The following is a 27236-nucleotide window of genomic DNA, read 5'->3' on the forward strand; positions in this document are numbered from 1 at the left end:
AGCTGGTACGGGCCCGGTAAGCCGGTACAGTCCCGGTGAGCTGGTACCATCCCAGTAACCCAGTATGACCCTGGTAAACCATTAAAGCCAGTGAGCCAGTACAGCCCCGGTGAGCTGGCATGGCCCTGGTGAGCTGGCACAGCACCGGCGAGCTGGCACAGCACCGGTGAGCCGGCACGGCCTCAGTGAGCCGCTATGGCCCCTGTGAGCCAGCACATTATCGGTGAGCCGGCAGAGCCCCGGTGAGCCGGCAGAATCCCAGTGAGCCAGCAGAGCCCTGGTGAGCCGGCAGAGCCCCGGTGAGCCAGCAGAGCCCCGGTGAGCAGGCAGAGCCCCGGTGAGCCGGCACAATCCCGGTGAGCCAGCAGAGCCCCGGTGAGCAGGCAGAGCCCCGGTGAGCCAGCAGAGCCCCGGTGAGCCGGCACAATCCCAGTGAGCCGGCAGAATTCCGGTGAGCCGGCAGAGCTCCGGTGAGCCGGCACAATCCCGGTGAGCCAGCAGAGCCCACCTGTCCGAACGCCCAGGACCAGCCCCCCCAGTCCCCGCGGGTGGTGGGCTCCTGGGGCACCCACTGCCTGGCCCGGCTGCATGGGTGCTGCGGGGCCCCGGCCGTGGCGGGTGCCGGGGTGCTGGCGGAACGGGTCCGGTGCTGCCGGGGGGGGACGCGGCAGCCCCCCGCGGGGCAGACAAGGGCCCTTTGCCCGGGCTCAATGCACCTTTGTTCGCCCGCGCTGCGCCTCGGGGATCAAAGCGGCCGCCGCTGACCCTGAAGGGGGACGCGGACCCAGCCCCCCCAGGGCAGCCAGGGGTGGCAGCCCCCCCCCCCCCGCCACAACCCGGCTGTGCTGGTGACACCCTGGTCCCCAGGCTGGGTCCCCGCTTTGGGGTGCGCTCTGCCCCCCCTCGGGGTCTCCTGCCCCCCCACTTTGGGCCCTCGGGGTGCTGTGGGTGCTTGGGGGGCCGTTGGGACCCCCCACCCTCTCCAGGCACCCCGGGGTGCTGCAAAGCGGGGCAGGGTGCAGGGGGGGGCCTGAGGGGGTCCCATGGGAGGGCCCAGGGATGGGGGTGTTGGGGGGGCACAAAAGGGGAGGGGAACTCTGTGGGGAGATTCCAGTGTCCGGGGGGGGCTTCAGTGTTGGGGATCCCTGTGGGGAGATCCCGGTGTCCGGGGGGGTCTCAGTGTTGGGGGTCCCCACTGGGGGGGATCCTGGTGTCTGGGGGGGTCTCAGTGTTGGGGGTCCCCACTGGGGGGGATTCCCAGTGCCGGGCTGTTTCCCAGTGCAGATGGGGGGGTCCCAATGTTGGGGGGGGGCAGAGTGTGGGGAGGGGTCCCAGTGAGGGGGACGCTGCCGGTGCCTGTGTGTGGGGGGGGGTGTCCCAGACCAGGGGGTGCCCATGCGGGGGGGTGCCCTGCCACAGGTGCCCTCGCCAGTGGTGCCCACACGGGGCCCCCACCCCGGTGCCATCGGGTGACCCCGCAGTGCCTGACCCCTCGGCGCTGCTCCGTGGCACTGCGGGCGTCACCATGTCACCACGCTGTCGGGGACGGGTCCCCTGTCCCGGCTGCTGGCACCTGATGGATTTCGCTGCCAGGAAGGGCCCCCGGCACCTCCAGCCCCCCCATAGTCTGGGGACACTGGGCTGGCTCTGGGGACGGGGACATGGGGACGGAGATGTGGGGGTGGGGACATGGGGATACGGGGACAGGGGTGCAGGGACACAGAGATGGGGAAGGGGAGGTGGGGTTGAGAATGGGGAGCACTGGGAGCACTGGTCTTAGGCTGCACTGGGAGTACTGGAAGCAGGTGTCCCCAACAATATTGGGAGCAGTGGTCCTGGGACAGGGGCTATATCAGTGGCAGTGGGAGCACTGGGAGCAGTGGGAGAACTGGGAGCAGTAGTCCCAAACCAGGCCATACTGGGAGTGCTGGGAGCACTGATCCCAGATCCAACAACACTGGGAGCACTGGGAGCACTGGTCCCAGACCTGGGAGCAGCTGAAATACTGGGAGCAGTGGGAAGAGTGGTCCCAGACCAGGCCATACTGGGAGCACTGGTAGAACTGGTCCCAGACTCAAGAGCACTGGGACTACTGGGAATACTGGGAGCACTGATCCCAGGCCTGGTAACACCGGGAGCACTGGGAGCACTGGTGGCAGGCCTGGGGCAGTGGTCACACTGCCTGCACCAGTGGCACTGGTGCCAGACCTGCCTGCACTGGTGGCACTGGTAGCACTGGTGGCAGGCCCGCCTGTACTGCCCGCACTGGTGGCACTGGTAGCACTGGTGGCACTTCCCGCACTGGTGCCAGGCCCGCCTGTACTGGTGGCACTGGTAGCACTGGTAGCACTGGTCCAGGCCCGCCTGTACTGGTAGCACTGCCTGTACTGCCCACACTGGTGGCACTGCCTGCACTGGTAGCACTGCCTGCACTGGTGCCAGGCCCGCCTGTACTGCCCACACTGGTAGCACTGGTAGCACTGCTGGCACTGGTGGTACTGGTAGCACTGGTGGCACTGCCCGCACTGCTGGCACTGCCTGTACTGGGAGCACTGGTGGTACTGGTAGCACTGCCCGCACTGGTGGCACCGGTAGCACTGGTAGCACTGGTGGCACTGGCGCCAGGCCCGCCTGTACTGGTAGCACTGCCTGTACTGCCCACACTGGTGGCACTGCCTGCACTGGTAGCACTGCCTGCACTGGTGGCAGGCCCGCCTGTACTGCCCGCACTGGTGGCACTGGTAGCACTGGTGGCACTTCCCGCACTGGTGCCAGGCCCGCCTGTACTGGTGGCACTGGTAGCACTGGTGGCACTGCCCGCACCGGTGGCACTTGTGCCAGGCCCACCTGTACTGGTAGCACTGGTGGCACTGGTAGCACTGGTAGCACTGGTCCAGGCCCGCCTGTACTGGTAGCACTGCCTGTACTGCCCACACTGGTGGCACTGGTGACACTGGTAGCACTGCCTGCACTGGTGCCAGGCCCGCCTGTACTGCCCACACTGGTAGCACTGGTAGCACTGCTGGCACTGGTGGTACTGGTAGCACTGGTGGCACTGCCCGCACTGCTGGCACTGCCTGTACTGGGAGCACTGGTGGCACTGGTGGCACTGCCCGCACTGGTGGCACTGGTAGCACTGGTAGCACTGGTGGTACTGGTAGCACTGCCCGCACTGGTGGCACTGGTAGCACTGGTGGCACTGGTGCCAGGCCCGCCTGTACTGGTAGCACTGGTGGCACTGGTTGCACTGCCCGCACCAGTGGCACTTGTGCCAGGCCCGCCTGTACTGGTAGCACTGGTGGCACTGGTAGCACTGGTAGCACTGGTCCAGGCCCGCCTGTACTGGTAGCACTGCCTGTACTGCCCACACTGGTGGCACTGCCTGCACTGGTAGCACTGCCTGCACTGGTGCCAGGCCCGCCTGTACTGCCCACACTGGTAGCACTGGTAGCACTGCTGGCACTGGTGGTACTGGTAGCACTGGTGGCACTGCCCGCACTGCTGGCACTGCCTGTACTGGGAGCACTGGTGGTACTGGTAGCACTGCCCGCACTGGTGGCACCGGTAGCACTGGTAGCACTGGCGCCAGGCCCGCCTGTACTGGTAGCACTGCCTGTACTGCCCACACTGGTGGCACTGCCTGCACTGGTAGCACTGCCTGCACTGGTGCCAGGCCCGCCTGTACTGCCCGCACTGGTAGCACTGGTGGCACTGCCCGCACTGCTGGCACTGGTGGTACTGGTAGCACTGGTGGCACTGCCCGCACTGCTGGCACTGCCGGTTCTGGTAGCACTGGTGGTACTGGTAGCACTGCCCGCACTGGTGGCACCGGTAGCACCGGTAGCACTGCCCGCACTGGTGGCACTGGCGCCAGGCCCCCCTGTCCCGGCGGCCCCGGACGCCCCGGGCTGAGAGGCCGCAGGCTCCGCCCCGGCGGCCCCGCGCAGGCGCAGTGTGGGTGCGGTGTCGGGGCGGGAGGCGCCGCTCCGGCCGGGTCGTGGCGGCGGCGGCGGCGGCGCGGTGGCGCCCCCCGTCGGCCCGGGGGTCCGTGCCGCCCCGTGCCGCCCCGTGCCGTCCGCCGGCGCCGCCGCCAGGAGCCGCCGCCATCTTGTCACCCCCAGCGGAGGGGAGGCAGCGCCCCTCCCCGCACCGCCGGGCCGCGGCGCTCGGCCAGGTAGGCCCCGGCCCCGGCCCGACCGGTGAGGGGACAGCGGGGGCGTCGGTGCGGGGGGGGGGGGGAGGAGGGGGGGGGGTGATGGGGGGGGTGAGTGGGGGTGAGGGAGTGGGGGAGGGGGTGAGGGGGGTGTGGGGGTGAGGGGGGGGTGAGTGGGTGAGGTGTGCGTGGGGGGGGGGTGAGCATGATGGGGTGGAAGTGCCGGTGTGAGCGTGGGGCTGGGGGGTGTGAGTGAGTGGGGGTGTGGGGGGGGAGGGCGTGCGTGTGTAACGGTGAATGTGGTGGTGTCTGAGTGCGGGGGGAGCGTGAGGGGTGGGGGTGGGGGTGTCAGTGCAGGTGAGGGTGAGCGGGGGGAGTGGGGGCTGGGCGAGTGTGTCAGGGGAGCGGGGGGGTGTGCGCGAGTGAGGGGGTGTGTGAGAGTGAGGATGAGAGTGGGGGTGCTGGTGGGTGTGGGGGTGTGGGTGCAGGTGTGTGGGTGAGCGTGGGGGTGTGGGTGTGTGGGTGGGTGTGGGGGTGTGGGTGCTGGTGTGTGGGTGAGTGTGGGGGTGTGTGTGAGCGTGGGGGTGTGGGGGTGTGGGTGGGTGTGGGGGTGTGGGTGCTGGTGTGTGGGTGAGCGTGGGAGTGTGGGGGTGTGGGTGCTGGTGGGTGTGGGGGCGTGGGTGCTGGTGTGTGGGTGAGCGTGGGGGTGTGGGTGGGTGTGGGGGTGTGGGTGCTGGTGGGTGTGGGGGTGTGGGTGAGGGTGAGTGTGGTGATGCACGAGTGAGCGTGGGGGGACTGTGGGGGTGGGTGCGAGTGTGATGGTGTCTAAGTACAGGTGGGGGTGAACATGGGGGGTGTGGATGACTGGGGGGGTGTGGGTGCACGTGGGGTGTCTGAGGGTGAGTGTGGGGCAGGGCAGCGGGGTGTGGAGGCGACAGAACGGGGGTGCTGGGTGTGCAAGAAGGGGGTGTTGGGGGGTTCAGCAGTGTGGGAAGGGGCTCGCTGGGGGGGCACCTCATGGGCAACACCCCGAGGGGTTCTGGTGTGTCCAGCTGTGGGGGAGTGTGGGTGTGCCCAGGTGTGGGGGGGTGTGGGGCTGGGTGTGCCCAGGTGTGGGGGGGTGTGGGTGTGCCCAGGTGTGGGGGGGTGTGGGGCTGGGTGTGTCCAGCTGTGGGGGAGTGTGGGTGTGCCCAGGTGTGGGGGTGTGTGGGGCTGGGTGTGCCCAGGTGTGGGGGGGTGTGGGTGTGCCCAGGTGTGGGGGTGTGTGGGGCTGGGTGTGCCCAGGTGTGGGGGGGTGTGGGTGTGCCCAGGTGTGGGGGGGTGTGGGGCTGGGTGGGGCTGGGTGTGCCCAGGCGTGCAGGGCCGTGTGGGAGGGGGGGCCTGTCCCACTGCCGGCCCCCGTTTCCTGAGGGCTTCGCTCGTGTGCCGTGGGGCAGGGAGGTGCCGTGGACGCCATGGGGCAGGGCTGTGGGGCAGGGCGCGGCGTGGGCAGCGGTGTCCGACACCGTGAGGTCACTCCTGTCCTGTGCGGGTGACGCGGTGACCCGACGGCGTGTGTCGGTGCTGGGGTACCGCAGGGGGATGCGAGGAGGGACGGGCAGCTGCCCGTGCTGCCTGCGCCTGCCAGGCCCCACGCATCCCCAGCCCCACCGTAGGCACCGGTGATGAATTTTTTAAAGCGTTTCCCTTAGGAAACGCCGGTCTCTGCTGAGAGTAAGCCGTGAAACCGGCTGCCGTCCCGAGAAACGCCGGCGAAGCCGATGTGAGGGAGAGAGCACGGCACCCCAGCGCGGCAGCGTTTCTGGTGGTTCTGGGGTCGCGCCGTGTGCCGGGTGCTGCCTTAACGGGTGCCGTGGGTCTGCGGTCTCACCGGCATTCCCAGCTGGCCGTGGGAGATGCCGATGGGACATCTGTGCCGTTGTCGCGGGTTTCAGCCGATTCCTCCTCTGAAATCCTCCTGTTTATTCCGGCCACCTTGAAACTCACTGCGTGATGCGGGGACGTCTAAATTTAGGATATCGACCCCTTGCTGCTTCCCCTCCTCCCCCAAGCCCGGCGTTAACCAAACTTGCTCTCCTGGCGGCACCCGCTTCTCGCGGCTCTTTGGAGAAATTCTTCGGTATCAGGACGTGGGGGGGCAATGCCGAAACTCTGCGGACGACTTGCGCGGCTCCGGTTCCTTGAGGACAGGAGGGGAGTTTGTATCACTGCAGCCGTTGGGCGAGTGGAATTGCGGTTGAAAACGTGGCAGGGAGAGATTTGAGGATGAGGAGGCAGAGGCGATTGGCCCCATGATGGTTCCTGCCTGTACTCCTGCCTGCCTGCACTCCTGCCTGCTGCAATCAGGCATTTGAGCCTTTTTCCCTGCTGTCCCGCCCGAAGCGGAATGGGTTTGGGCCCTGGGTGCGTGTCCAAAGGGGGAACCAAGTGGGGAAGGGTCCGGAGCACAAGTCTGGTGGGGGAACTGGAACAGGACGGGAGGAAACGGCCTCCAGTTGTGCCGGGGGAGGTTTAGATGGGAGCTCAGGAAACATTCCTTCACCCACAGGGCTGCCAAGCGCTGGAACAGGCTGCCCAGGGCAGTGCTGGAGTCACCGTCCCGGGGGGGATTGCAAAGACGCCTCGATGTGGTGCTTGGGGACATGGGTTAGTGGTGGGCTGGGCAGGGCTGGGTCAGCGGTTGGATCCCTCCTCTCAAGGGCCTTTTCCAGCCCCAACGACTCGACGGTTCCATGGGCCTGCGGGAGAGGGGACACGGTTCCTCGTCAGCAATGGGCTGGTGACGAGATTTGTGTGCGGAGTCAGTGGAGCCCACCCTGCGCTGGCAAATGAGCCCTTTCACCCTAAACCGCTGCCTTCCCGGCTCTTCGCTGCTCTGGGTTTGGATGTAACGGAGCAATCGCAGCAGTATAATTGAATAAGTACGTTATCGAACGCCTGGCTCAAGAGGCTTCCCTGTCGGAGGATGACGAAAGGCATGGCTGCCCGGGCACGCAGGAATGCCGGGTCCATCTCTCCGTGCGCTTGTGCCAGCGCCGGGATTTCAGGCCGGAAACCTGAGCCGGCCACGGTCGTCCAGCTCGGCTGTGGAAACGATTTCAGGCCAGACTGCACCCAGACTTGCATCCCGGTCCAGGCAAACTGTGCCCGGACCCACATCCCGGCCCAGGCAAACTGCGCCCGGACCCACATCCCGGTCCAACCAAACTGCGCCCGGACCCACATCCCGGTCCAACCAAACTGCGCCCGGACCCACATCCCGGCCCAGGCAAACTGCGCCCGGACCCACATCCCGGTCCAACCAAACTGCGCCCGGACCCACATCCCGGCCCAGATGGACCCTGTAGCCTCAGGTGAAGATGCAGGCAATACCTGGGCAGGGCGCTCTGCCCACACTGCTCTGCCTGCACCGCGCCTTCAGCGTAGATGCGTTAGCGGCGGGCTCGAGGGAGGAGACGTGCCCTTCCTTGCAGCCACGGGGCTGGAGACGCGCCGGCCGGGACCAGGGCGCCGTTGGGATTAAGCTCAATCGGCTTTTTCTGCCTGCGGCAAAAAATTTTGTCACCGCGAGGCTGAAAGCTGCGGCCTGACAAAACTCGTTTTGGGACAAGGGGAAGGGAGCCGGGGGCGGGGGGGTGGGGACAGGCCAGGGAGCCTGAATTTTAGAATAATTTGGGCTAAAGCGGGGCTCTGAGGCCACAGCCCCCGCGGTTGGTCCTTCAGGGACAGGACTCGCTTGTCCCCGCGGACTCTGCATTTGGAGTAGGGTGTCCCGGCCCTGTCCCCGTCATCGGCCAGGCCGGTGGGGGGTTAGAAACGGGGGGGTCGGGTGCGCCGTTTGCAGAGGTGACGAGCTCTGGTTGGTCGCTGAGCTTCCCAAGGTGGGGGGTTACGGTCTTCTGCTGTGGCGGGGGTTGAAATTGGGGGGTGAAATTGCCCAGCGAGGGTTTGCCCCGTACCCCTGTACCCGCCGGTGCCGAGGAGAAGCTTTGGCTTGCCTGGACACAGGTCTGCCCTGCTTCCTCTGCCCACCTTGTCCCGCTACGGATTTCAGCCTTAGCCGGCTGCTCCCGCAGCGCCGAGGCGCTTGCCGGGCTTTTCCAGGGGTGCCAGCCCGGTCCCCGGGATCCATCCCTCCCATCAGCGCGGAACTCAGGCCCTGCCGTCCCCCGGCAAGGGAGTGCCGAGCCTCAGGGACAGGAATTACACCTGGAATTTACTGTAATAGTCGATTTTAAAAAAAAAAAAAAAGAGCCGTGGCCATCGTAAATGTATTTACTTGCTCAGAGACCCCTTTGTGGGGGAGAAGCGGGACATGTCAGCCCAGCGCGGCGGCTGGGAACGGGAGGAAAATCATTGTCTGTGCCCGCCGGCTGGATCTGGTGCGGATCCCTCGCTCTTGTGTTGGATATCGGCCCCGGATCCCTCTGACGAGCAAACGCACTTCTCCGTTTGCAGGTCACCCTCCATTTCCCGAACCGCGGGGCAGGGATTTCCCTGCTCTTCCCTGCTCCGTACCGTGCTGGGCAGCCGGAGAGCAGTTGGGAGCCGGAGTGATGGGTCCCATCAGAGAGGCCGCCTCTCTCCTGCAAACCTCTGTCCTTGCTTTCCCTCTGTCGCTGCCTGAAGCAGATTTTCGGCAGTGGCCTCGGCATCTGGAAGCATCCACAGTCCAGGGATCTCCTTCAGGATTTCCCTGGATGGCCCGGGCTCTCTGCGACGCTCCCGGCTTCCCGGCCAAGCTGACGTTCCCACTCGTGCCCTTGTCGTTCCTCCGCCGTGTTTCCATCCTCGGCCTGTTCCCAAATCGGTGTTTTCCTGCTTTCTCCCCTACACGGTGTGTGGACGATGCCCCCGAGAACACCTCTAATGTGTCGATGAGTTTAAAGGAAGATGTGGAGTTGATTTCTTTCCCTCTGTGCTTATTAAAATCCCCCCGGAGAGCGGCCCCGCCACCTCCTGCCCCTTATTAAATCAGAGAAATCCCTGTTTACAGGTGGATTTTTCACCTGCAGCTCCTCAGGATGTCTTCAGCCTCCGCAGCCTGTGGGTTTACACCGTGTGACGGTGAAGGTGCTGCCGAGCTCCGGCCGGAGCCCAGCGTTGGCTGCCCCCAATCCTCCGTATCCAGCGGGATGCCAGCTGTCTGGACAACCCCGTGTCGGAGGTGTTGCCGGCAGCACGGCCGGGCTGCGCCGTGCAGAGTTCCTTGGAGCGGATGGAAAGTAGGAGCACGCTTCGGTCGATAACCGGCTAAAATAGGAGGTGGCAGCGGGTTTTCCTCCATCCTCCCCTCTGCCGGCAGCCTGCCCTGGAGCCGAGCGGAGAAGCCGGGCTTTGGGGTTGGATGCGGAGCTGCGTCCAGCCTGGCTCTTGTTTCCAGGCTGCTTCTGTCCTCTCGGTCCGGAGCTTTCTCGTTTGGGTTCACCGCGTTGCTCCGGGTTGTTCCCCAGAGCTGGAAGTTTGGGTATTAAGCTCTTGCTCTCCGTGTCTGCGTGCTCGGTTTGCTTTTCTCTGCTGCCTTCTCCCGGAATCCCGATGGCTGCGAGTTCCTCTAGCGCCGCGAAGACGTGTGGCTTTTCCCAGAGCCCAAAAGCCGCGGTGCTGGCCAAGGAGTCTAACCGGTGGGAAAAGCCCAGAAAATCGCGATTTGGAGAGGGGAGGCCACGTCTGAGGAGCCAAGGGGACCGGTGCCATCCTGGGGGCGGCTTCTGGCTTCCTTGGGGGTGACGGCAGCCTCGGCCTCGCCTGGGGGTACGGGCTTCTGGGCAGGGGCTGCGGGGCGGCGGCGGGGTCCCTGTGGAAGTGTGGGCATGGGGGAGACGCTGTGGGGGGTGCTGGTGGTCCGTGGGACCACGGCCGCCGCGGGGTTTCTCCCACCTGGGTCTGTTTCTGAGCCGCGTTACTTGATGGGGTGCTGCGGCGGGGGACACGCACAGTGACCCTCACCCCCTTGTCCTAAGGGATTCGGGGGGGACAGTGGGGGGGCTGTGTCTGTGCCGAGGGGAAGGGGCCTGTCCAGGCAGGGATGCTGCCTGTTCTGCCTGCGTTTCGTCAGAGGGTGGTTTAACCAGCATCGGGGGGGGGGGGCCTTTCATCTCGGCACCCCTCCCATAATGCTCTTACGTTCCAGTTGCGCTGCCGAGAGAAGGGGGGAGGGATGGTGCCCAACGCTCCCAAAAACAGATGAAGGGCAGGCGCCACCCTTTTAGAGAGAGACCAAACGCTTCATCCCACTTGCGGTTGTTATTTCAGTTTAAAAATCCTCAACCGATTGCTTCCTGCGGAGAGGAGCCGGGAGCAAACTCCGCGATGGGGAAACATGGGGAGCCGGCGAGCTGCCGCCGGTGGTTTTGAGTTAAAATCAGTAAAAACAGGAAGCCCAAGAAGCCCCCGGCTGCAGTTGACATCTCTGAGACCCGGGATGCACGGAGCTGAAAGCTGCCTGAGAGCGCGCTGCTTCCGTTAAAGCCTTTAGAGGGGGAAGAAAACCCCAAACCCCTGAAATTAGCACAGAACAGAGGTTGGGTTTTTTTTTCCTGAGCTCTTCAGGTTAAAAATATTCAAAAAGTGGGGCAGGATGACGGGATTCCTGCCTTATTTCCCCGACCTCACGTGTGAAAGCCTCAGGCGCCGGAGAACGTGCCGCGGAGAGCGAGCCTGCTTCGGCCGGAGGGGAGATCACCGGCACCGGCACGTAAACGATGTCGCAGTGGATGGGAGCGGGGAAACGCTCCCCATGGAGCCTCCTCCTGCCCCGGGCTCGTTAGTCGCCCATCTGATGGCTTTCCACGCGTCACGGGTGGGTTTTCCCTGCGTGGAGCAGAGGGTCATGCTGAGCCTGCGGTGCCGTGACCGTAGGCTCGGCCTCTGCCTCCTTCCCCGAGGAAGGTTCCTGCTATTTTTTTCTCCCTCTCTAATGTCTCTGCGGTCGTTCTCTTCTCCCCGTCAGCACTTTTCACCCCGATTTCACAACGCCAGCGATGCCGCAGCAGAAATGTCACCTCTCCGCCGGAGTCGGCCTTGCCAGCGGGCCCGATCCTGCCCGCTGCCGGCCTTGAGAGTGCCGCGTTCGCCCCGGCGCTACGGGAGGATAAATGGGAACGCCGCGTCCGCCAATGGCGCCTTCTCTTTGAAGTCATCGGCCTTGGCTCTTCCCTCGCCCCAGCCTCCCGCTCTGGTCTGTTGGGAGCGTGTGCTCTTCCCGCTGTGCCTCTCCCGGGATGTCTGCTGGGTGGGGGGGCAGAACACCAGGATATTCTTTCTGCCTCCAAATAACTTTCTTTTTGCTCTTTGCTGAGCAGAACGTCTTCGTTTTCACCGCCAGGATCTATGCGCACACCATTTCACTGACGGGTTGCAGCTGGGACCTGGTGGTTTTTTCCGTTTTCAGTTTCTGAGCGGTTTTTTTACCTCCCCACCCTCCCCAAACCCTGCTTGGGGCCGCAGGGTCCTGGCTGGGCTGGTGGAGCCCGTTAACCTGGCAGAAATCTCCCTTTTTTCCTGGTCGATGAGCTCCGCTCACCCCTGTCGTGTCGGGCGGCAGAGGACAGAGGAGGACAGCAGCCTTTGCAGCGGCGGAGGGGCCCGATCCTGTCCGTCTGAGCCCCAGCTCCGCTTGCGGCTTGCAGGCAGCTGCCTCCCCGCTGGCTCTGTACCAGCTGGGCAGCCTCTACCTTTGGAGATGCTTTATTAACCCTCGCGGAGGATATTAAAAATGCAAAAGCGCCGTCTAAACGCGCGGCGCTCCTTGCTGGCCAGAGCTCGTATTGATTTATAGACTCGCCGACCGTGCTGCGACGGGGCTCGCGGCTGATTTTGCCTCAGCAAGAACAGAACCCGGGCTGCTGTGTCAGAATATTTTCTATTTTGGGTGCAAGACTGACTGCAAGGCTTAGTTTCCCACTGCCGTAGGAGGACGGGGGACAGCGAGAGGACTGCTGGGCATCTGACAGCTCAGCACCGTGTCCTGCCGTCTCTTGGCGGGGGAAGAGCCGGGGTTTCGGTACCTGCCCGTGTTCTTCAGCCAAAATATTTCCTCCACGGCTGTGTATCCCCTTTCCCCGGGTGCTGCCCGAGGAGGGGGAGCAGCTGCCTGGCTCGCAGCCGGACTCGTGACCCTCTCCTCCACGGCACATTTCACCGCCCGGTTGTGCCCGGAGGGTTCCGGCTTGCCGGCGCGTAGCGGGAGCTGCCCCGCTGCACGTACCGGAGGGGCTGCCGGCAAGACGAGAGCGTGCGGTCTTGCCGGGGCCGGTGGGCTCGCGTGCGGTCTCGCTGGGGCCGGTGGGCTCCTGGAGAGCTGCTGGTGTAGTGAGTCGGGGTCTCGCTGCGGGATCCACACGGCTCACGTTGTCCCTGGTCGTCGGGGGATGGAAGATCTCTGTCCCCCGTGTCCTTGGGGAGGTGACGGGGTTTGGTGTGGGGCTCCTCAGCCTCTGCCGGGGCCGGCTCTGACCTCTGCTCGTGCCAGACACCCAGAGCTGCCTCCGTCCCCGCCGGTGCGCGGGGAGAGGCCCAGCGCAGCCGGCGGAAGGAGTTGAGCCGATGCCGTTGCCGTTGAGGTGAACGTGGGGAAATTCCCGGGGGATTTGAGAGCCAGGCCGGCCGTCTCGACGGCTGCTCCTTCAGCAAAGCCGCCGCTGCGTTTTGGGTCTGCGCCGCCTTCCCGGCGGGCTGAGCTCCCTTCCCCATCCCGGACAGACCCGCTTTCTCCGTGTGCGCGTGTATCCCGGCGCCGTGGAGTTCGGCACTGCCAACGTTTCCTGTCGGCGTCCGCGTCTCCATTTGACCGTTTTCCTCCCGTTGGGGACACAGGCTCAGGCCAAAACCAGCGGGCTGAGGACCTGGTGGTGCTCGCTCCTAACTGCGGCAGGGCTGCCGGAGAGCAGAGGGAGGTTTCTGCCCCTGGCTGAAGTGTCCCCCGGGGTGGGCAGAGGGGTTTTGGGGTGGGGGGGAAGAGACGGGAAGGAGAACCCCGAATCCTGCTTCCCAGCAGGTCGGCAGCCGCCTCCCGCCCGCCCTCGCTTTCTGCAGCCCCCGCTCCGTTGGGTTCGCTCGGCAGCCCCGACACGCTCCCCCTCTTTCCCCTGTTCCTCTGACAAGTGCCTTGGTCTCACCCCAACTCATGTGTGTTTGTATTTTTAGGGTGATTGAGGTACTGCGCCTCTGGCCGTGGAAGCATGTCGGGGCCAGTGCCGAGTCGGGCCAGGGTCTATGCAGACGTGAACACTCAGAGACCCCGCGAGTACTGGGACTACGAGTCGCACGTCGTGGAATGGGGGTACGCCTGGGAGATAGGAGGGGGACCTACGCCAGGGCCCGTGCGGGGACGAACGCCCGGCCGAAGGCAGGAGGGCAGGTCGCGGAACCTCCGTTCCCACCGTGGTGCGAAGGGCCGGCACCCAGCGGAGCGGGGAACCGACGGTTTGGTTTTTTTTTCCCGGTGGGAAACGGGGGCCCGATTTCCCAGGGAGCCCTGGGCTCGAGCCTGCGGCTCCTCGGCAGCTTGGCAGGTAGAGCCGCTTCTATTTAAGTGGTTAAAATAGACCTGGGTGCCTGGCTTAATTAAGCAAGCGCTTAATTAAAGAAGCGTGGTGAGGGTTTGGGGTTTTCTTATCGCTGGGAAGGAAGGATGAGTGGCAAAAGCGAGCTGTCCGTCCCCGGGGCACCGATGGGAATAACGGGGAGCAACGTCGGGAAGCTCGGGAACGGTCCTGGAGCGTTTGAAAGGCCGAAGGCGAAAGTCTCGTGACTTTTTTTTTTTTTTCGGAGTTCCCCTGAGGATTTGAGTCTCTGAGAACTCGAAACGAAGACGACCAGTTGATTGTTTTATACGGCGACGGGCTGGGCAAAGGGGCCAGCTTTGAACTTCTCAGGTATTAACGTAGCGCTCGTCAGCAAGAAACGCTCCCCTGCTCGAGAGCATCTTCCTTCCCAAGCCGTACGCCCGGCTCTTCGGGCCGAAGGAACGCTGCCCGCCAGGGAATGGAGCCCGCTCTTTGTGCGGTAGTTGTGGTTCAAATCCATAAAATAAGTCCTTTATCTGAGGCTGCCGAGCCAGCCGGTGCCTGGGCACCGGGGAGGCTGCTGGGGGCTGCGGGCGGCAGCCGTCGGGGGGTCGCTGCCGGATTAGGAGCCCTCCCCGGTGCTCTCCCTCCTCTCCGCCCTAACGCCGGTGGCTGGTACCGGCGACCTCGAAAGGAAAAGCTTTTTATCTGCTTCCGAATCCCCGGCAGAGCCCTGAGGAACCTTCAGGTTCTCCAGGATGGGAATTCCACGTCTTCCGCGAGCATCTCGGGCTGGTGGTTTTGCTTTTCTCCACCCAAGCGACCCTTGCAGTCGCTGTTCTCCCTCACGCTGACCCCGAGCCTTCCCGTCCGGTTCCTAGCGAGGATGAATTAATCCTCGCCGTCTGTAACGCGTGCTTCGCCACGCTCCCTTTATTCGCATTTGCCGAGCGTAACCTTAGGTTAAGGAGCGAAGCAGCCCGGCGCGGTCGGGGTTCGAACCCTCCTTCTTTTCCTCGAGGTGCTGACAAGTCATCTCCCGTATCGTCTCTGGTAATTAGCAATTTGTGAAGTCAAGCTTTCCAGCCTGTAATTCCCTTTCTTTCCTTGACTTGTTTATCCTTATCAAATCCCCGGAGGCCCTCTGCCTTCCTCGGCGTAGCAGAAATAATTGCCGATACTTCTTCAGTCCCCTCAGGTGACTTTGGTTAGACTTTAGCGGATTTAAATACGTGGTGGGGGGGTGTTTATGGGCAAGAGTTGGTTTATTTTCTTCTGATTTCTCGTCCGGAATATTTATTTTTACAAATCCTTGGGCGTGCGAGATCCTTTACGCCCCTGTACAAAGGAGGGGTCCTGGGGGAATCTTTGTGCCGGGTATTTTGCCGTAAACGAACTGCTGGTGGGCTCTGGAGTTTCAGAGAACTAGTCCTTGCAGCCCACCGCCTCCTCTTCCCGACGGAGGAGAGGGAAAGGTGGAAAGGCAGCGTCTCCGCACGACCCGGAGCAGAGCTAAGGCTGTGAGGGAGTGTACCGGCTGGCGGTGGGAGGCGGCAGAAGCGTTTTCGGCGTGCCGGAAGGGTTTACCCGCAGGACGTGCAAGTGGTTTGGAGGGGGGGGGGGGGCGGTGTCGCTCCCCGAGCTCCCCGTAACGCCTGCGAGGTCTGGTGGCCATCTCCACGTGGAAAGTGCTGAGCCAGCGCGCTGCCGCCCGTGCTGCCGGCAGCGCAGCGGTGCTCGCCGGTCGGTTTGCACGCCGCTCTGCGGTGGCAGCTGCTTCTCTCCGGCCCTGGGCACGGCGGTACGCTGCTGGCGCGCTCGGTTTTGAGCCGGGCGTAATCTCTTCATCTCGCGTTTCTCTGTTTCCCCGACAGCAACCAAGATGACTATCAGCTTGTGCGGAAACTCGGCCGCGGCAAATACAGTGAAGTCTTTGAAGCCATCAACATCACCAACAACGAGAAAGTGGTTGTGAAGATCCTCAAGGTAGGTGTGTTTGCTCACCCTTTTCTTCCTCTGCCGATGCTTCTGCATCTTCCGGGGACTACGGACGCTTTGGGACGCTTTGGGATGTTTTGGGATGCTTTTTGTCCCAGGACGGAGCGAGCTCCCCAGAGCTAACGGCATCCTGACAGACAGGCAGCTGGCGGTCCTGCTTCTCCGGCCTCGTTACGCTCACGGAACGTGTTTAGGCTCGTCGGCTTGTGGCAGCAAGCTAATTTCTGCGGTGTTGCCAAGCCGTGTGTAATTAGAGCCTGCAGGATACACGAATTATAATGTGTGGGGACGATCTTCAGGATATTGTGAGAGAAACGGCGAAGGTGGAAGGAGCCCCACAGAAATACACGCTAAGAAAAGCTCGGGGCGGGTTACGAGCGAGAACGGGAGAAATGTCCTCGTTATTATTCCTGCCCGGTGTCTCGCCCAGCCGGTGGCGGAGAGGCAGAAAGCTGCCGGGAAGGCAGAAGGAACGTCCCGTCATCGGGGGCGGGAATCAGACCCAGGTCAGCTTCAGGCCCTCCGCACGCATCCAGAGCTGGCTCTGCGGGCACGGGGGGCTTCTCCGGGCTGGGGGCTGCGGGTCCGGCAGCGCTGAGGAGTCACGCAGACACGGACGGAGCTAGAGCCGTTTCCCTGGGCTGTGCTTTTCTTGGGTAACTGTTTCCAAAGTTTCCATCAAAAGATTTAACCCGGGACTTGAAGAAACGAAGCTCGCTCTTTAAACCCTTTCATTTTCTTCGCCGCGTACAGCCCGTCGTGCCGGAGCGGCCAGAGAGGTCTGTCTGCTGGTAACCGGCTCTCGTTTTCTCTTTTCTCAGCCTGTGAAAAAAAAGAAGATCAAACGTGAGATTAAGATCCTGGAGAATCTCCGAGGAGGCCCCAATATCATCAGCCTGCTGGACATAGTGAAGGACCCCGTGGTGAGGACGGGGAAGGGGCAGCTCTGACCCCCAGGGTGTGACGGAAAGTCCTCGGGGGTCCTTAAGAGTCTCTCTCTGAGCTCTGAAATCAGCCCGGGGGTTTCTCGGTTCCCCGTTTCTGACCGTTCCCCGGTCAGAGCGCTGCTGAGACGGTAGGAACGGGAAGGAGAGACTTCTGGCCGACGCGGCAGCGGCAGGCGGAGGAGGGCTGCGCCTCCAGCACTGTCTTCTCCCAGTCCCGAAAAAGCGGCCAGGAGCAAGGGATGTCTTCTCCCCGGTGGGTCGCCTGGATTCGCAACCGCCCTGGTCCTGCGTGGCGTCAGGCCGCTTCCTCGTGGCCTGTGCGAAGGCCGAGGAGGAGGAGGATGGGCGGCAGCAAACGGGGGTGAACCCAGCGGCTGAGTGACGGTTGTGCCGTCATCAAACCAGTCAGGCGCGGGGAGGTTTTCCTCTGCCGTCGTGCCTGGGTGCTCCACACCCCCAAAATCCTCGAGGGGACAGAACGATGTTTCCTTCGTGGCGTTTCCCGGTTCTTTCCCAGGAGCGGCTTTTCCCTCCGTTGTCGGGATGTCCCGCTGTCCCCGACAGTTCCTAACCCGGCCGGCGTGATCCAGGCAGGACCGCGGGTTCGGGGCTGCCAGGCAGGGGACAGGCGGCGAGTTTTAGCTCGCACCGCTCTCCTAAACCAGACCTGGAGAGCTCCCTGGCTTCCCCCTCGCCCGCACCCAGCTCTGCTGGTCCCCGCTGCGCTCTGCTGCCGTGGGGAAGGCTAAACCGCTCTCTTTTCTCTCCCTCTCCGGGCCCGCCGTTGCTGTCCTGCAGTCCCGCACGCCTGCCCTGGTTTTCGAGCATGTCAACAACACAGATTTCAAGGTGAGCGACCGCCGCCGTTGCAGACGCCCGCTGATGGCGTGTCTGGGAGGGCAGAGCAGGCATCGCACCCTGCCTGCCGGAGGGATTCCCGACCCGCTCCGGCGCCTTCTCGCAGCGGGGAGGGAACGGTTCTCTATTTCAGAGGCACGCGGCGGCACAGGAAGGGCCGGCATCGCCGTCTCAGAGGGGCCAGGGGATCTGGGGCTGTGGCCAGCTGGGTTTTTCGCAGTTACGGGCAGAGCCAGGGGCAGAGCGCTCGTGTTAGGGACTGTCCCCGAGTCTCCTCCCTGCAACGCCGCTCCAGCAGCTGGCCGTCACGGGCTCGTATTCGCAATCTGGCGTTGGCCAATTTTCAGGCTGAAATGTTGGATTAGTTGAGCCTCGCCTCACGTCGCCGGAGCCTGGGCTGAGACGAGGAGGGGTGTCGAGATGGGCTGTAGGAGTTGGGAAACCAGCAGCTGCTCTGCCGGCGGCTGCTCGGTTCTGTTTTCAGCGAGCAGTGAATGTGCTCCGAGTCCCGATATCACCCTTTTCCCACCCGATCCTTGTCCCCAGGGCTTGTCTGCGGGCGGTCTTGGGGAATTGCTCTCTGCTCTTGGGGTTTTGCGAGGGCGGCGAGGCGTGCTCTGTCATCCTCATCCCCCGTCCTCGGGATGGGAAACGGAATCCTTCCTCGGTGGGGCTGTGGAGGTCCCTGGTCCCCTCCTGGGCGGGAGCGGGGAGGGCACGTGCCCGCTGCGAGGGCCAGGGAGCCAGACCGAGACTTTGGTTCCTCCCTGCGCTGTGCCGGCAGTTCCAGGTGGGGAAATTCGGGGTGCGAAGCTGCCTCTCGGTGCCACTGGGCCCCAGTTTCGAGTGTCTGTTCTGCGCCGGCACAGATGGCTGGTGCCAGCGGATAAACGTGTTGTGTTTTGTCAACTTCTCTCGTCTTCCTTCTTGCAGCAATTGTACCAGACGCTCTCCGATTTTGACATACGGTTCTACATGTACGAAATCCTAAAGGTGAGCTCCTGGGGAGGGCTGGGAGATCCGCAGTCCTTAAAAAAACAATCCTCACTCCAGCAGAGACCTGCTGCTAAATCTGCCCCGGGGAATCTGCGCGTAGGAGTGCGAGGCAGAGAGCGGAGCTTGTTTGGCTACTCAACCCTGCTGGACCGTTGCCCAGCTGTCCACACGGGATGGCTTCTTGGGCCATCGCACGAGGGGAGGCTCCGAGCGCGAGGGCACCGTGTCCTTGAGAAGCAGAAGCCATGTTCTTTATCTTATTTATTATTTATCGACGGCAGCGTCCCGTCTGCAGGGTTTGGGTCAGAGCAGGCGCCGTGGGGAGACGACGAACCTTTGCACGAGGTTTCCGTCGGCACGACGTCTCCTCCGGCGGGGTTGGAGAGGGAGACAGACGGGGTTTGCCTCCCTTCTCTGCCCGATCCTGCTGCCTCCTCACGTCTGACGGCGTCCGTTCTGTCCGCAGGCGCTGGATTACTGTCACAGCATGGGCGTCATGCATCGAGACGTCAAGCCACACAACGTCATGATTGATCACGAGCACAGAAAGGTACGGCGAGCATCCCGCTCCCTGGGGAAAAGGGAGATGCCGCGCGGCAGCGCCGGGACGGTTCTCTCAGCCCAGATCTGCCTCTCGGAGGGGAGGGGATCCGCTGCGCCGTGCCGGTTAGCTGCTGCGGTTAATGCCGCGTGGTTCTGCCCGTCTCTGGCAGCGCCGGTATTCCCGAGCCCGTATGAAGGCAGGAGAACGTCGCCTTTAAATCCCGGTCGACCTCGGTTAGACGTGGGCCCCGGCAGACCCCGGCACAGGGAGGGGGGGTGCTGAATTTGCAGCTGTTTGTTTGGAAATACAGGCGGCCGTAAAACCCCCCACCTGCATCCAGTAAACTCCTTTTATTTGCCACCTGCTTGGGGCTTGTAAATGTAACTCCAGATTTTTTCCAGCACCTCTGTAACAGCTGGGACCTCAAATAAAACGCACTTCAAAAAGGCGCCTGCTCACGTGGCGGGGGGGAGGCTGGGCGTCTCCCTGTGGCACCGGCAAAGCCGGTGAACGCCCCCCGTTATCGGACCGGAAAGGGGCTGAACCCCCCCCGGTGCTCTTTGGGCGCCGTGCCCTTTGAAATCTTCCTCCTCGTCGCAGCCTGGCATGCCCCTGCGCCTGGCCTTTTGTTGTAACCGCCGTGCTCGCAGGCGTCGCGGCTCAGCCAGCCTCTCCTCTCCCCACATTAACCGCAACACCCCTGGAGAGGCTCTTTGTGGACGGCAGACACCATATATACAAATCTCTCGATTTTCATACGATTTCTGGCGTAAGCCAACCAGGGAAACGTGGCTTAGGTGTGTTTCCTATACGGTAGCTGTAAAGCAGCCTGAAAGCCGTAATTAGAGAGGAATTTTCCCGGTTTGCTGTCAGAGAGGAAGGCAGCGCTGCCCAGGTTCCACGGGGATCGTCCTAGGCCTGGCATTGCTCGGTATTAACGACCTGGCGCATCGTCTGCAGGTTTAACGAACAGAGCTGGGGCAGGGAGGGGGCTGCACGTCCCCTGGAGTTCAAAGTTTGAAACAAAGACCTGAAAAATGGGGTGAAATCCCCACCCCCCCACCCCCACCCCCCCCCGAGATGCTCCCGTCACCTCCTCCCCCTCGACCCCGGTGTGGCCACCGCCGTGGCACGGCACCGCTGTGGCCGAGAGCGGCGGGTTCGGGGTTGCGACGGCGTTGAGGGGCGGCTGCGGGTCCCTCTTGGACGCGTCCTCTCTCCCCTTCTCCTCCAGCTGCGCCTGATCGACTGGGGGCTGGCAGAGTTCTACCACCCCGGCCAGGAGTACAACGTGCGGGTGGCGTCGCGGTACTTCAAGGGACCGGAGCTCTTGGTGGATTACCAGGTACGTCCCGGCACGGCCGACAGCGGAACCTGGCTGTGGAGACGCGGCGTCCCCGGGTTCTCTCCTGGCCGTCAGGTTTTTCTGGGGACAGCCCGGCTGTCCTGGTGGCTGCTTGGTGTCGTTTTCCTGCCCGTGACTGATGAGACCACGTGCAGCTCAGGCTCTGACCCTGAAGCCTGCGTTGGAGACGGCGGAGCTGCCGGCTGCGGTGCCAGAAACCTGCCGGCTCTCTGCCGTTCCCCTCGGCGCGTATTTCCCCCCCGGGCTGGCAGTTCCCAGCGCTTCGCTGAGCTCCCCCCCTCTCCCTCCTCTCGCCCTTTCCAGATGTACGACTACAGCTTAGACATGTGGAGCTTAGGCTGCATGCTGGCCAGCATGATCTTCCGGAAAGAGCCCTTCTTCCACGGCCACGACAACTACGATCAGGTGAGCCGCAGGGCAGGGGAGCCAAGCACTGGTTTGTACTGGGAGGCGCTGACGGGAGCTGTCACCCGCCCGGGGAGGGGGGGGTGTAGCCGCGGTGCAGCTCGGGAGCTATTTCGGTTACTCCAGACGTTGCTGCTGCCACGGTGGGTTGACGGGATGTGGATTTGGAGCTGGGCGGTGGTTGCCAGTCGTACCAGCAGCAAACGCGGCCGTGCCCGGCCGCCCCTGAGCCCCATCGCAGCCCGGGGAAGGGCCTGCAGCGTCCTGGGCTGCGGGGTCCTGTGGCTGTGGGAGCCGGGGTTTGTGGGCTCTGGGGTTTGTGGGCTCGGGGGTTTGTGGGAGCCGGGTGCTCCCCACTGCATCTGCCTTCGGGGCGAGGTGGAGCGATCGGGCTCGGCTCCAGCTCCAGCTCTGGAATGCCGGTCCTGGAGCGCGGCACGGCTCCGGCGCAGCTCCGTGTGCCTTCCAGTTGCCCCAGGGAAGGAGTGCGAGGCCGTGCCTTTGCTTTCCACCCTGGGGAGGGCCGGGAACACACCCTTCCCTGGCCACGGAGCTCCGCTGAGCTGTGTCCTCGCTGGGGGACCCCAGGGCCTGTGAGGGTGCGGCAGGAACCCCGTCCTGCCATCGCCCTCAGCGTTGCTCCCCCCCCCCCCGCCTTTTGCCAGCTCGTGCGCATCGCGAAAGTGCTGGGGACAGAGGATCTGTACGACTACATCGACAAGTACAACATCGAGCTTGATCCCCGCTTCAACGACATCCTCGGCAGGTGGGTGGGCGGCAGCCAGGGAGCCCTCCCCCCCCCCCCCGCCAAAATCCTCCCTCGCAGCGGCCTGGCCTCGCTCCTCCGGCAGCAAACCGGCGGTTGTACCGGCCGTGGTGTCCCATGTCTGGGCACGGGGGGGGCAGCACAGGAGGTGAGCTCAAGGTGCCGGCGCAGGGCATGGTGCTGATGCAGCTCTCTTCCTCCTCCTCCTCCTCCTCGCAGACACTCGCGGAAGCGGTGGGAGCGCTTTGTGCACAGCGAGAACCAACACCTCGTCAGCACCGAGGCGCTCGACTTCTTGGACAAGCTGCTGCGCTACGACCACCAGACGCGCCTGACAGCCCGGGACGCCATGGAGCATCCCTACTTCTGTACGTCTGCCCGCACCCCTGCCCGCACCAGCTCCTCGGGGCTGCCGTGTTCCTCACCCTGCCTGTACCCCCTGCCCAGCACCACCCCGACACTCCTCCTGGTCCTCCTGCGGCGCCCGCGGTGCAGCTCCGTCCCTGCCGCTGCCTCTCTGTGCCCATCCACCCACCACCCCCCGCCGCGGCGCCGCTGCTCTGTCTGGGGGAGCCTGGGGGCTTTCGGCGTGCGGAGAGCCCTCGCTGACGCCCGTTGCCTCCCCCCTCTGCCCTGCAGACCCCATAGCAAAAGACCCGGCGAGGATCGGCACCTCGGCTGGACTCTCGGCCAGTAACACGCCCGTCAGCTCCTCCAGTATGTTGGCGGGTGAGTGCCCGACCCGACCGGGGTGGGGGGGACTCGCTGGGGACCCCAGGGCTGAGAATCGCTGGCTCCGAGCGCGCCCGCTGACCCTCTCTCCCCGGTGCAGGTATTACCTCGATGTCCGCGTCGCAGCCCATCGGCGGCCTGGCCGCGTCACCCGTCATCTCCTCTCCCAACGCTTTGGGCTCGCCGGTCCCCGCCGCAGCCGGCGTGCAGCCCTGAGCTCACCTCTCCGCCGCCACGTTCCCACAGCGCCGAGGCCGGTGCCGCGCCTGCCTTCTGCCCCTGCCGCCCCGCAACAGCCACCGACGCCGACCCACCGCCGGCAGCCCCTGCCCGGAGGCAGAAATGGGGTGGGGTGGGGGCACTCTGGAATTTTATTTTTATTTTTGTTGAATATGGGAGGGAAAAAAAAAAAAAGCAAAAAACGTGTAGGTTCCTTTTTCTTTTTCTCTGTGCAGTAACACTATCGCGCTCCGGCGCTGGGCCAAGGCCGATGTGGTGTGTCTGTGGGGGGCAGGGCCTGAGCCGCGCTCTGCTCAGATCATGGTTAGTGACGCGACTACAGTGTAGAAATCTAAAATGAATAATAAAATTTATTTTCTATGTCCCTAACAGGACGGCAGGAGCAGCAGCTTCTTCTTGGGGGGGGGGTGGAGGTGTTGTGCGGGGCGGGGGGGGGCTGGTGTCCTACACCCCTAAAGTGGCTTCTCAGGACACACAAAACCCACCCAAAACCACCCCCAGCCCCCCCAGCCGTGCAGAGGGAGGAACGAGGCTGGAGCCAGGTGTGGAAAACAAACAAAAAAAAGACACTTTAATCACTCAGATTTTTGACAGATACAATCTCAAAGGGTTAAAAAGTGGCTGAGCGAGACCAGAGCAAGGCCGGCAGGCAGCAGCAGGTCCCGGCAGCGAGAGGGCAGGGCCGCAGGCAGCTGCCTGCATGGGCAGCTGCCTCAGGGAGGGGAGCAGGCAGGGCTGACGGCCACCTCTGACGGGGACGGACGGGACAGTCACAGTCCAGGGACGGTCCTTTAAAGTGCCTTAACGCAGAGGAGGCTCCTGCCAGCTCCTGCCCCAGTCAGGGCGGGGGGGGGGGGGACCCGTGTGTGTGTGCCCCCCCCCGGGGCTATTGCATTGATCCGACATTCAATCGACAGGACGGTAACGCCCGCCGGCCGGTCCCGACGCGGAGACGGCAGCACGAGGCAGCGGCACCGGCGCGGTCCGAGGGTCACCGGGAGGGAGGGTGGCCGCTCTCCCCCTCCCTCCCCCCCCCTCACTGGTTGCCCTCGTAGTTGAGCACGTAGTAGTCGTGCACGTACATGAGGACGGCGATGGGCTGCCCGATGATCAGGGATATCCAGACGGCCGCGTTCCCGTAGTTACCCCTGAGGAACTTGGAGACGAACCAGGCCAGCGGGATCTGGAAGGGACGGGGCGGCCTCAGCCCCGCGGCTGCTGCCAAAGGGGCTCGACTGCAGGAGCTGCGGGACCCCCCCCCCCCCCGCCACCGTCACCCCGAGGCTGTAGCCCACCCACCCCTCGTCTCTCCTGGGGGGACCCGCGGGTGCCGGCGTGGGGAGCGGGGCAGCGCCGGGTTTACCTGAGCCGCCATCCCCATGAACGCCCAGAGCCGGAACATCTTCAGGGGGACGCTCACCAGGTACTGGGGGGGGGGGACACACACGGCATCAGCTCCAGCCCCAGGGAGGGACTGGGGGGCGCAGGCAGCCCCCCCCGAGCTGGGAGGGGGCACTGACCTCGTGGAAGAAGGCGGAGGCCAGGAAAACGGCCGTCTGGGCTGCCCACTTGCTGGCCCCCCGCTTCAGCATGGGCTTGTAGAAGTGCCTGAGGAGCAGCACCCTGTTAGTGTTGGGGGGGCCGGGAGCACCACAGCCCCCCTGGACAGAGCAGGGGTGGGGGGGCACCCGGTCCCCTCCTGTGCCCCCCACGTACCTGAGACACCACTTGTGCACAGGGATGTTCCAGTTCTGCCAGAAATAGGTCACCGACTCCGAGTTCCTGGGGAGAAAAGGCCGAGAGCTGCCCCAGCCCCGCTCCACCCCCCCCCCCAAAAAAACCACCCACCCCCCTGGGGACAGCTCAGCGCCCCAGCTCGGGGACGGGGGGGGGGGGACACGTGGGGACAGCAGCACCACTCACCACCAGTCCCTGTAAAACTCCCGGTCCCCAAACTGCATCACTTCGGCCACCACGTTCAGGCAGGAGTGGAAGAACCAGTAGAAGAAGATGAGCCAGATGAGGTGGTTGGGGACCTGGGGGGGAATGGGGGCCGTGATGGGGGGGGCTGGCTGCCCCCCAGGGCAGGGGGACCCGTTTCGGGGGGGGGGGGGGGGCGTTACTCACAGCCAGCTTCAGGAGCCGCTCGATGATCCGGGAATAATCCATGTCCTGCAAGGGAGCCGCTCGTCACCCCTGGCCCACGGACCCGCGCCAGCCCGGGGAGAGGGCAGGGACAGGAGCTGGCAGGGACCCGAGCAGGCAGGGGCTCGCTGCCTGCAGGCAGGGCTGGGAGCAGGCAGGGGCTGGGAGCAGGCAGGGGCTGGGAGCAGGCAGGGGCTGGGAGCAGGCAGGGGCTGGGAGCAGGCAGGGGCTGGGAGCAGGCAGGGGCTGGGAGCCTCTGCCCACCCCCAACTCCCCCGTCTCTCACCCGAAACGGCTTCATGGAGTTCTGGATCGTCGGCACCATCCACTGAAACAGAAAAGGCGGCTGGAGCCGGCACCAGCCCCCCCCCGGGGAGGGGGGAGCCCCAAGTCCCCCCCGGCGCCGGCAGAGCGCAGCCCCCCCAGCGCCCCCGTACCTGCTGGATCAGCCCCACCAGCAGCTGGATGAAGAAGAGCTGGAAGACAAGAGGCAGCGACGGAGCTGGCAGTGGGGGCACCCGGCAGCACCCGGCCCCCCCAGCTCAGGGACCCCCCCAGTCATCACCCCTCCCATCCCAGCGACCCCCCGCAATGATCCCAGGGACCCCCCCAGTCATTTCCCCCATCTCAGAGCCCCTCCATCCCTCCCGCCACAGGGCCCCCCCAGACATCACCCCTCCCTTCCCAGGGACCCCCCCACCCTTCCCCATGTCTCAGGGAGCCCCCCCATCATCTCACCCCCCCCAGTCCTGCTGCCTTTGCTGTGGAAGCAGAGGGCAGGATCCCGCCAGCCTCAAGCCCAACCCCCCAGGGCCCCAAGAACCCCCCAACCCCCCCCGGCAGGACCCCCCAAACCCCCCCCAGCCCTCACCATCTCAAAGAGGCGCCGGAGGAGGAAGCGCTTGCGGACACGGGGGGAGCGGGGGAAGTTCAGCTCGTAGCACAGGGTGGGCGCGAAGAGAAAGTAGTAGAGATCTGCGAGGGGGGGGGGGGGCACATGGGGCTGCAGAGCCGGGGAACCCCCCTGGTGGGTTGGGGACCCCCCCGGTGGGTCTGGGACCCCCCAAGGTCCGTGGGGGACACTTACTTCTGTAGGTGAGGTTGGCCGGGTAGGTGACCCTGCTCTTGCCCACGTCCCCGTTGGCTTTCTTGGCCCCCGCAGCTGGGAGAGGGGGAAGGGACCCGTGAGGGGGGGGAAGGGACCCATGAGCCCCCCCCCGGGCAGGACGAGCCCCGTGTCCGCCCCCCCCCCGTGCCGTACCTGCGGCCGAGCCGTCCCCGTTTCCCGGGGGGGCGTTTTTCCCCTCCCTCCTGTCCCGACACCATTTATTGACGTCCCTGAAGGAGAAGAGCTTGAGGAAGATGATGGTGTAGATGGCCAAGGCGAAGACGGACCCCACTGCGGGGAGAAGGGGGGTGAGGGAGGGAAGGGCAGGGCCCAATCCTGCCCCCCCCCCCCCCCCCCAACCGAGCCTGGGCCCCCCCCTCACCTGGGGTGATGGAGGTGACGACGAGCACGACGCCGGCGGGGAAGCAGAGGATGGCCAGGAGGTTCAGGCCGTGCAGGGCGGCCCCCGCGCCCTCCGAGAGGGACCCCTGCGGGGGGGGGACGGGGACGTGAGATTGGGGGGGGCAAACAGCACCCCCAGGCACGGGGAGGGGGCACCCAGCACCCCCCGGGCGCTCACCGCCGCAAGCCGCTTCTCCAGGGCCAGGGCTACCACCACAAAGACGTTGGCTACTGCAGAGAGGAGGAGGAGGAGGAGGAGGAAGGTGTTGGAGGTGCAGGACTCTGTCCCGGCAGCCCCGACTCGGGGTGAGGGGCTCTGCCAGCCCCCCCCCACCATCCCCGCTTGGGGGGGACACGCGCACGGGGGGGGCCGCTCACCGATGACCAGGCAGAGGGAGGGCCAGCTGTAGGGGTCTTTGAGGAAGAGCGAGACCACCTGGATGGGGTCCACCAGGATCCCGTACCTGCGCGGAGAGGGGGGGCCCCCTGAGCAGCCGGCTCCCCAGGCCAGACAGGGACCCCCCCAAAACACCCGCAGCCTCAGGGACCCCGCCACGGGGTGGGGGGAGCTCCCCGGGGCCCCCCACTCACTTGATGAGGTTTTCCAGGAAGAGCCGAGCGTTGCTCAGGACCTGGAAGAGGAAGGAGACGCTGGGGGAGGCGGCGGGGGGGGCCCCCAACTCCCCGGGGACCCCCCCAGGGTGCCCCGGGGTCGGGGACAGCTCAGGGACGTTCTTGCGTCACCGGTGCCACAAGCGTGTGCAAGGGTTGCGGCACGTGGCACGGTGAGTCACGCGCCAGCGTTGGCCAAGATACGGGCGGACCCGGTCGGCCGGACCCGCGACCACCCAGGGGCTTCACGGCACCGTGGCACGGCCACCGGGCGCCATCGGCACGAGCCGATCCGTGTGCCGGCCACGGCCAAACCCCTTCAGCTCGCTTTCACCCGCTAATTAAATTAAAGCCACACCGGGGGATTAGCCGTCACCACGCCGGTTCTGGTGGCACAGCCGCCCTCGGTGCCATGGCTGCGCTCGGGGGGGTCTGTCCCGGTACTGGGGGGGTCT

General features: G+C 64.7%; 2 protein-coding genes across 5 annotated transcripts in view; one reads left to right on the top strand and one right to left on the bottom strand.

Annotated features, from left to right (window-relative positions):
- The first annotated feature begins 4003 nt into the window (after positions 1-4003).
- On the top strand, positions 4004-22886 carry LOC129203174 (casein kinase II subunit alpha-like). Of its 4 annotated transcripts, none has more exons than XM_054817289.1 (13): positions 4004-4199; positions 13301-13436; positions 15537-15648; positions 16482-16583; positions 17406-17456; positions 18399-18458; positions 18928-19011; positions 20240-20350; positions 20675-20776; positions 21442-21542; positions 21762-21910; positions 22182-22271; positions 22375-22886. In XM_054817289.1, exons 2-13 carry the CDS (start codon positions 13336-13338, stop codon positions 22488-22490), a joined length of 1179 nt encoding a protein of 392 aa, XP_054673264.1. In that variant the 5' UTR covers positions 4004-4199; positions 13301-13335; the 3' UTR covers positions 22491-22886. The 4 variants fall into 4 exon arrangements, with proteins under 4 accessions (XP_054673264.1, XP_054673263.1, XP_054673266.1 ...); XM_054817288.1 differs by having other exon boundaries at positions 4004-4174; XM_054817291.1 differs by lacking the exon at positions 13301-13436 and having other exon boundaries at positions 4007-4199.
- A 173-nt stretch (positions 22887-23059) lies between these two features.
- The window catches only part of DGAT1 (diacylglycerol O-acyltransferase 1), a 4681-nt gene continuing 504 nt past the window's right edge, over positions 23060-27236 (bottom strand). Inside the window, exons 2-16 of the mRNA XM_054818581.1 lie at positions 26761-26907; positions 26548-26633; positions 26348-26400; positions 26150-26255; positions 25921-26058; positions 25747-25821; positions 25531-25634; positions 25097-25135; positions 24946-24987; positions 24642-24686; positions 24438-24550; positions 24231-24296; positions 24035-24122; positions 23878-23940; positions 23060-23697 (exon numbers count right to left, since the gene is read on the bottom strand). Coding sequence (XP_054674556.1) covers positions 23551-23697; positions 23878-23940; positions 24035-24122; positions 24231-24296; positions 24438-24550; positions 24642-24686; positions 24946-24987; positions 25097-25135; positions 25531-25634; positions 25747-25821; positions 25921-26058; positions 26150-26255; positions 26348-26400; positions 26548-26633; positions 26761-26907 — 1312 coding nt within the window. The 3' untranslated portion in view covers positions 23060-23550. The remainder of the gene's footprint in view (positions 23698-23877; positions 23941-24034; positions 24123-24230; positions 24297-24437; positions 24551-24641; positions 24687-24945; positions 24988-25096; positions 25136-25530; positions 25635-25746; positions 25822-25920; positions 26059-26149; positions 26256-26347; positions 26401-26547; positions 26634-26760; positions 26908-27236) is intronic.

The sequence above is a fragment of the Grus americana genome, chromosome 2 (genome assembly GCF_028858705.1).
Source record: "Grus americana isolate bGruAme1 chromosome 2, bGruAme1.mat, whole genome shotgun sequence".
NCBI lineage: Eukaryota > Metazoa > Chordata > Aves > Gruiformes > Gruidae > Grus > Grus americana.